The following is a 9070-nucleotide window of genomic DNA, read 5'->3' on the forward strand; positions in this document are numbered from 1 at the left end:
CTGACATTGTTTCACGTTCACATCAAACTGAATAGAAGTATTTGAACAGATAACAGTTCAAATATGAATTTTGAAAATGAATTACTCCATGTGCTCCCTACAGACCAAATCCTTATTCCTGCCTTGGTGTCTTATCGCAGTCTCTCCTTCGCTGTCCTCTTCTCTCTTCTCTCTTCTCTCTTCTCTCTTCTCTCTTCTCTCTTCTCTCTGTCTGGTAAGGTACAAAGGAGTGGTAACAAACCGTCTGTCTTTTTATCCATCTGTCTGTCCCTGTCTCTCACTCTCTCTCGAACAAAATGCGTTATAAGTTCAAATATGGGTCTACAGCTTGTATCGGGTGAAGAGATGAATGCTCTGTTCTGTGTTGCAGTGGGAAAAGTTCAAGCCTCCTGCTACAAAATCCTCATCAGCCTTTATTCCCTCGGCACCTCCAAGAACACTGACGCAGAGAGGTGGGTACAGTATCCACTGATAACAGAGACACCAAGGGGACTACAGGACAAAAATGAGCTGAAACTTGACTGTGCATGAACATGTGTAGGGTCAAGCAAATGAATATATGATCAAGCTTTTTATTAATATTATTTTTTATAATAATGTTATAATGAATTCATCAATAGTCATTTAAGTAATTTCTCACAGAACATTATTTTAATTGAAGCAAAACATTTAAAAAATATTTCAGGCTTCACAGTTGTATTGATCCACCAAGATTCATTCATTGTTTACCCGACATTGTGATATGAGCACATTCGTGTAAGTAAACCTAAAGCAGAACTACCTTAGATGCACATCAGCAGACTCTCTCCAAGAGGCACCTGGATGATTGCAGCAAGACTTTGAGAAGTAGTTGCTTCCTTGGGCGAGATATCTTTTTCTAGGCACAGGGGAGTCTGTCTGTGTAAGTTGTTAAAACTGTCACACTCCACAGAGTCAATCATTTGGAGAGGAGACGTTTTTCCGTCATCCCGTCTCTCTCTCTCTCTACCCTCTCTACCTCTCTCTCTACCTCTCTCTCTCTCTCTCTCTCTCTCTCTCTCTCTCTCTCTCTCTCTCTCTCTCTCTCTCTCTCTCTGGCTGGTGGCAGGTACAGGCCGGAGGTGGGGACGTGTCTAGCTGCGCTGGCAGCTGCCTTTCCTGTGCCCTTCCTGGAGTCATCTTTGGATGAGCACAGCTCATATGTTGCCTACAATACAGTGGACGAGGGTACCTGATTGATTGATTGATTGATTGATTGATTGATTGATTGATTGATTGATTGATTGATTGATTGATTGATTGGTATGATTTGGATATGGATGGATGGATGGATTGATATTCTTTGTTGACACTGTACCGCACACAAGCCAACAAATATTGATGATGTACCTTTGCACACTATGTCACAAGAAAGAACTTCTTTCTTTGTGATCCTCGTGTATGTAAGTGTATGCAAGGGTCCAATTAATGTTAGTGCCCCTCAGTGCATGATCTGGTTTTTTCCTTCTCTCAGTGGCCACCACACCACATCTACAGTACATGACATGACTCCCACACCTCAACCACAATGCAGTGAATGTCACACATGACTATTGTCATTCCACGCTCTATCACTTTCGACACACTTATCATTCTTCCCTGCCAACTTTTTCAATGTCTTCTGTCACTCTCCTGTCTCCCCATAAATCTATTTCACTCGCTCATCGTAATTTCCCTTCCTCTCCATCCATCACCCTGTTTTCCTCTCTTTCTCTTTATTTTATTTTTATGTGGTGTTATACAGTATTTTGTCTTTCCCTCCCTGTTCCACCCTTGCTGTCTGCGGTACTTTAGTGCATGATCCTTTCACCTCCATCATTCTCACTTTCCTTTTCTTTTTTTCTCTCTCCATCTATCATCCTGCCCCCCTCTCTCCTTTTGTCTACCATCATCTCACAATGTCTTTCTGTACTTTTTCCCTGTTCCTCTCTCCATCCTGTCCTGCCTGGTAATCAGATGTGGTGGAGGAGATATTGTGTGGTGCTGAGGAGGCGCGGCGTCTCCTGCCCTCTCTGCAGCAGGCCCTGGGGGAGGTGGAGGAGCTGGCGCTGGCTGGCTCCGCGGCGAGACACGCGCTCCTCTCCCAGGTGACGGAGGTGACGCTGCCCCTGCTCTGCAGCTATTTCTCCCACTGGGGCCGGGCAGAGGCAGCAGCAGCAGGGGAGGAGGAGGTGGCGGAGGAGGAAGAGGGGGAAGGAGGTGAAGGGCTGAGGGGCAGCGTCTCCTCTCCCCTGAGGCCCCAGGGCACCAACTCTCTGCTGCTGGGACACATCCTCTCCATCATCCACACCCACCTGGGGGTGGCGGAGGGCGCCTGGATGCAGCGGCTCGCAGGTTAGTGTGGAATTTAAAAACGAGAGATTGAAAGTTAAAAACTTGAGATTGAAACATTTGTAACATTTTGAAGTTATTTATCACCTGGAGGAAGGGGGAGGGGCCTGAATGCAGCGGCTGACAGATGGTGAGCAAGTGGGGAAGTGAAATGATGTGCACTGCTTTTTTTTTTCATTTTAACGAAATGACAATCAAGACTATATCTGATGTCCATTGTTAAGGTGCCGGACACAATCTGATTGAACTCCACACACTTCAAATCCTTCCATGTCTCTGAACGGAATGTTTTGACTGAGTGAATGTTGTCATTTGACCACATTTGGACACTTGCCTTCAAATGTAATTTTTAGATTCAAGAAAAAGACAGCGGTATTGACCAGTTTAGTGCTATGTATTGACCAACACTACTGTACAATTTGAACTTAATCAGAAACAGTCTAACTTTGCTGGTTTTATTCACTACCAGGCACTCAATAGTTTCCATATGTAGTTGTGTGGCTTGACTGTTGTCAGCACCTGTCTGTTGAGCTAGTCAAACAAGCAGAAGAAATCTATAAGGCACATATAAATAGGACATGCTCAAAGTTGAATACTGTTCATTTAGGGAAAAAAACAATGGTTCATTTTATACCTACAATGATTTGTCCATAGTGGAGTTTCAAATGGCAGCATAAAAAGACAGAGCAACAACAGACTCAAAATCAAACAAAATCATTCAGTAACCACAGAGCAGGGCAACAAGAGAATCCTCTGAACAACAGAAACACTGCTTTGGGAAGTGATGCATCTCTAAAAAATATGAGGGCTTTCCATGTGAACGGCTCCTCCTGATTTATCTTTTTTTAATCAATTTTCTTTCCAAGGAATTTAATGGATGGTATTATGCTATTGCCTATTACAATCTAGGATTTGTTATGCTATTAGTATTACCGGTACATGCTATGCTACACATGGACGCTTTGGCCAGCTTCCAAAGGTCATTATCAGGATCTTGCAAAGGCCTTTGTCATTATCACTATCACTAATTAATGTGCTTTTCCTGTGGAATTTTCCCTAATAATTGATACTATTATGCTATGGTCTGCTATGCTATTACATACGCTGGCCTTTTTCCAAAGGCCATTATTTAATGACATGTTTATCCATGTTCTATTTGCATCAGTTGTTTCCCAGCCAATCATTGGCCAAGCTGAGCCGCAGCTGCTGAAGTCCCACTTCCTGCCTCTGATGGAGAAGCTGAAGAAGAGGGCGGGCTCGGTTCTGGAGGAGGAGGAGCATCTGAAGGCCGAGGGGAAGGGGGACACATCAGAGGCGGAGTTACTCATTCAAGAAAAGTTTGCCCTGTTGGTCCGTGACCTATACGCTTTTTATCCACTGCTCATTCCCTATGTTGACTTGCACAGGTGAGCACTGTAGGAACGTACACACACACACACACACACACACACACACACACACACACACACACACACACACACACACACACACACACACACACACACACACACACACACACACACACTGATTACATCTACACTAACAAATACTGGTCCATTCATTTATGATTGTTGTTTTAAATATGGTTTATCTGTTTGATGTTGAAGAGCAAGTTGGCTGACAGAGCAAAATGCTGAGGCTGAGAAGCTCTTCAGCATGGTGGCAGATATCTTCATCTTCTGGGCAAAGTCTCATGTAAGCACCCAAAAATGTACAATATAAGCAAGTCTGACTTTATTCTATACACACATGCACACACATGAGCACACACACACACACACACACACACACACACACACACACACACACACACACACACACACACACACACACACACACACACACACACACACACACACACACACACACACACACACACACACACACACACACACACACACACACACACTCATACACACACACACAACATGCAAACGTCTGGACATGACCGGATAAAGATATGTATTTACTCTAAATGTTGAGGTCGGCGAGGGCTTTTCAAAATTTAAAACCAGATTTACGTAGTTGTGCAGTATGCTGGAGGTTGGTGAGCCAGCCAAGTCACCACCACCATGGGCTTGTGAAGGCTATGCTCTCTACTGTACATTCATTGCCAGATGAAGGAAAGAAATACGTAAATTGATAAAATTGATAAATGGATACAAACAACAGCATGTAGATATCTGGGACAATTACCTGATGGCGTCAAAATTAACTGTTCATGTTCAAGTTTTTTCATCATTCAACCACCATACTGTATACCCAGCTATTTGCTTAGTATGCAAAAATGACTGATGTCAAAACAAGATACTACTACAAGGTAACCTCGAGGTCCCCTAGCACAGATTTGTTATGCTTTAATATGTTTTCTGCTTTTGTTACGGCAAATGACTGATAGCTGGTCATTGATAAAGGGAAAGAATGAATTCATTACCTTGAATTCAAAATCTTGCAAAACAAATCACTAGCTGAAGATAAAAGCAGGTTCCTGTAACAAGATAAAGATCGCGAACACCCCTTAACATGCAGCGCTACCCCAAAATACAAGCTTGGCATGCTGCCATGGCCCACACACGGTTTCCTTAGTCAAACATCATAAAAAGCCAGTGGCTACACCTCCAAAAAGCAGTGAGGCCCAGGCATGTACACTACACTGATCATTATGATAGACACCACACAGATGATGGAGCACCTTTACTCCAGACATCCAAAAGTGAACACTTCAAACTGACTTACACTGTATGCTCTACTACAGATGCAAATATACCATATTGCATTGCTCTCTTTGGGTTTTTCTTCTTCTTTTCTTTAATTTTTTAAGTGTGCAGCCAAATGCTTATCAGAGGACATAGTGTAACACTAAAGGTATCCATGTTATTTACTGTATTCTTTGACAAGTATGTGGTTCAGACTGATGTGAATGGAAGGGAATTAAAATTCTACAGTATATTTTTTCATACTGTATTTGCTTTAAGTGGCCACTGGCCAGTAACAATATCAGTATTGTGGGAAAACACACTGTGCTGTACATTGCAAGTGTATCAGTTGCTAGCTCTATTTTACTGTAGGCAAAATCCAGACAATTTAATTACTTCATTCTTGAGCGTCGTTGACATTTGTAACAAGAGAGAAAATGGAAAACGCAAACAACACATTTATCAGGCAGTCCACATGTTACAGTAAGTGTCACAAGTAACAGTAACATTGTCCAGCAGGACCACCCATGCTTTTGCATGTTATTGAACGGCTTCCCGTAAAACATCAAAGGCATGCGCGTAGTACAAGCGCAAAGCCTTTTGCTCATGTAGTATACATACATTTTCCTCACATGCATTGTACACATATTTACTGTATTTATGTCCATATTTATTGTGTTGTGCCATGCTCCACCAGAATTTCAAATGGGAGGAGCAAAATTTTGTGGTCCAGAATGAAATCAACAACATGGAATTCCTTGTCAACATCAGCAAGAACATGAGGCCAGCATCAAAGGTGGGGGGTTCAGCAAGTCATATTGGGTTAAAGGAATTACTCTACGTAATGTGTGTATGTGTAATGTGCTGTATGTGTGGTAGCACTTAAAAATAACAGTGCATAAACTGGAATGGAATATAGTTAGAAGTATTGTACGAAACGTTCTTTCAATGCAAAAACCACCCATAAGAAATATAAAAACATATGTGCCTATGCAAATCTTATAAAATCTTATACATGTAAAAAAAAAAATTGCTACAAGTATGTACAGTATATACAGTATGTGGGCATGTTGAACTCGGATGATTGTTGATGCTAGAACAACACTTTTACACTCAGCACAAAGCAGGTGTAAAAGTGACCTAGTGGCAAAGTATAAACATGCCATAGATTAATTCACGTAGATATGGGCAAAAATGCAGGGTGTGAAAAATGCAGACCTTGGCTGCAGGTGACTGAAAGCCATAATAAAAAAAGGACACACAAATGTGAGCAAATTTCAAATGGTGTGACTGAATTGGATGAAAGAAAGGGGGATTGCAGGAGAAAGAGCAGTGGAGGAAGGTGAAGAGGAGAGGGGATCGGTACTCCACGCATACCTCCCTTATCGTGGCCGCCTTGAAGAAACTGATTCCCGTGGGCCTCAGCGCCTGCCTGGCCGCCGACCAGGAAGTCATCGCCAGGGCCAAGGCCCAGCTATCTCAGGTTAGCACAGACTATACAGTACCAGGGGTTCTCAAAGTGGGCTCTGGGGAGCCCCTGGGAGTCTGTGGTGCATTGCCATGATGGGGTCCATGAAAAGTTTGTTACAATGCAATACGCTAAATGTAAGAAACAAAATATTCTTACTTAGTCCCCATTTCTGTTTTAGAATGGCTATTTAAAGGAACAGTCCACCGTTTTTTGATTTTCACATATTTGCAGTATTTCCCAGCATTATTCATGAATGTGCATATAATTTTTTGTCTATGTGTTTCCATTGCCTAGTTTAACAGTATAGCCAAATTAAGCGTAGCAATGCAAGTCTATGGGGGCAAACAAAACATCATCCAATGTACTTATAAAGTGCTTTAAAATTAATGTAAAATTCACCAGAGTGCAAAACAGCTATTTAATCCTGTCATGTGATCATTTGTGGCCTGATGCTAATGCCTCCATTCACTTCCAGTGATTATGATAAGATATGCTAATAATTCTGATCCAATATGAAAAAACTGAGAAGAAAATGATATGCACATTCATGAATAATGCTTGTAAATACTGCAAATATGTGAAAATCAAAAATGGGTGGACTCTGGGGCGATTAAGAGGGGGGTCCCTGTAAATGTTCTGCCCTGCTAGGGTTCCCTGGCCCAAAACAGTTTGAGAACCCCTGATCTATACAATGCAATCTGACACAGGTAAAGGGTGTAGGATGATGGTTTTAAATGCCATCTTTTTGGGGCAGTCACTTGTTTCTGCACTTTATCCTTCTGACATGTCCCTGTGCAGGGGGACACAGAGGAGGAGGTCAGGGAGGTCATCCGCAAAGGTCTTCAGAGGCAGAGGAAGGTAAAAAATACAACGAAAAAATGTCTTCACATAAGTCAACCCAAAAACTTAAATCTCACGTTTTACTACACACATTGGTTGTATTTGGTCAATAGGAAGTTGTGTTTACTGCTGAATGTGTGTCATGAATTAATTTTACTATCATGTTGTACAGGATTTTCTCAATGGTCCAGGCAATATTAAGGATGACGACGTCGAAAGGGTTTTTGGGATTGCTCACGTCTCGTTTCACCTGGACCAGGTGCAAAATTTGGTGTTTGAATTTGTGTATTTTTATGCTGTATATTTACGTTAATGTACTTTAATGTAAAGCATCTTGTGGGTGTAAAATATTTGAGTATGTTTTTGAATGTTCACAGGTGGAAAGGCCACAGAGGACAAAGAAAGCTGTGTGGAACAAACTGCTTTCCAAGCAGCGCAAGAGGGCTGTGGTGGCGTGCTTCAGGATGGCACCCTTATACAACATACCCAGGTACATGACATGCAGATATGGACACATGCGATACATGTGAGGATTGCTCAGATATTTGAGATGAGAAGCAATGGTAAGAGAGGGGATTGCTATGGATTGTGTTGTTTTTAGTTGAAAAGGGGTGCAATGATGACTGACAATGATGATGATTATATCTTTTGAGAATGTTATATTAACCATAACCATTTCACTGAGTTTGAAGAAGCGCTAGCCAAAAGTTGTCAAAATTATTATCAGGAAACAGGACATTCTGTGTATAGATCAAGGAGTCTGTGTATGGTCAACAAAATACTATGTTTTAGCGAACTGTGAATCATGGGCTTTGATAGCGCCACAAAGTCAATGCGTCTGGTTCTTGTGCGTCACCTATCTTCAACAGTCACAAGCAATCACTGAATTGCAATTCATTGCCCAAAAATGTACGTAGTTAAATGTTTATATCAAAACAAAACCTACATATCGAACAAATCGTTCATGCCTCTGCTTCCAGCTAGTTTATAATTGGCCTTTTACAACCTGAAATAGCTCTCGGAACGGTTTCTTGTTAATATGATGTGACCTAGCAGATATGCCCCAATCTGCGGTAAAACCTGCAGTCAGAGTGAGATCTCACCTGTTCAGCTTTGGAACTATTTACAGGCAATATCTACAATGCTCCACCTGTTAACAGTTTAACATTTAAACCAAATACCAAACTGTTCTCAGGTGCTTTCTTATTTTCTCTGTATTTTATCTTAATATGCATTTTATTTCTTCCTCTTGTCCTTCAAAAAAAACCTTTACTTTTCATCACTATGCGTGCTTCTACATACCTTTCTTTCCTTTTATATTTGTAAAGCCTATTGAACTGCCTCTGTGCGTGAAATGGGCTTAAACAAATAAACGTGGCTCGACTTGCCTTTCTGTCATTACTTTGTATTTTCCATTTCTCTCTCTCTCTCTCTCTCTCTCTCTCTCTCTCTCTCTCTCTCTCTCTCTCTCTCTCTCTCTCTCTCTCTCTCTCTCCCTCTACCTCCTATATTTTTATTTTTTTCTGTCTCACATATGCTCCCACTTTCCTCCCTTTCACCCCAGGCATAAAGCAGTCAATCTTTTCCTTCTGGGTTATGGCACAGCATGGATTGAAGCAGAGGGCCACTCTTTTGAAGATAAGCTAATAGAGGATTTGACAGTAAGCATGCATATTGTGTACTTATTACATAATCCAATACAAACATTTACTCA

At 41.6% G+C, this 9070-nt stretch overlaps 1 protein-coding gene across 1 annotated transcript in view; it reads left to right on the top strand.

Annotated features, from left to right (window-relative positions):
- Positions 1 to 9070, top strand: part of ryr2b (ryanodine receptor 2b (cardiac)) — a 119120-nt gene that overhangs the window by 86684 nt on the left and 23366 nt on the right. Inside the window, exons 64-74 of the mRNA XM_063191251.1 lie at positions 371 to 452; positions 1088 to 1206; positions 1975 to 2352; positions 3515 to 3755; positions 3957 to 4044; positions 5743 to 5841; positions 6352 to 6528; positions 7315 to 7374; positions 7529 to 7615; positions 7734 to 7846; positions 8921 to 9017. Coding sequence (XP_063047321.1) covers positions 371 to 452; positions 1088 to 1206; positions 1975 to 2352; positions 3515 to 3755; positions 3957 to 4044; positions 5743 to 5841; positions 6352 to 6528; positions 7315 to 7374; positions 7529 to 7615; positions 7734 to 7846; positions 8921 to 9017 — 1541 coding nt within the window. The remainder of the gene's footprint in view (positions 1 to 370; positions 453 to 1087; positions 1207 to 1974; positions 2353 to 3514; positions 3756 to 3956; positions 4045 to 5742; positions 5842 to 6351; positions 6529 to 7314; positions 7375 to 7528; positions 7616 to 7733; positions 7847 to 8920; positions 9018 to 9070) is intronic.

The sequence above is a fragment of the Engraulis encrasicolus genome, chromosome 24 (assembly GCF_034702125.1).
Source record: "Engraulis encrasicolus isolate BLACKSEA-1 chromosome 24, IST_EnEncr_1.0, whole genome shotgun sequence".
Taxonomy (NCBI): domain Eukaryota; kingdom Metazoa; phylum Chordata; class Actinopteri; order Clupeiformes; family Engraulidae; genus Engraulis; species Engraulis encrasicolus.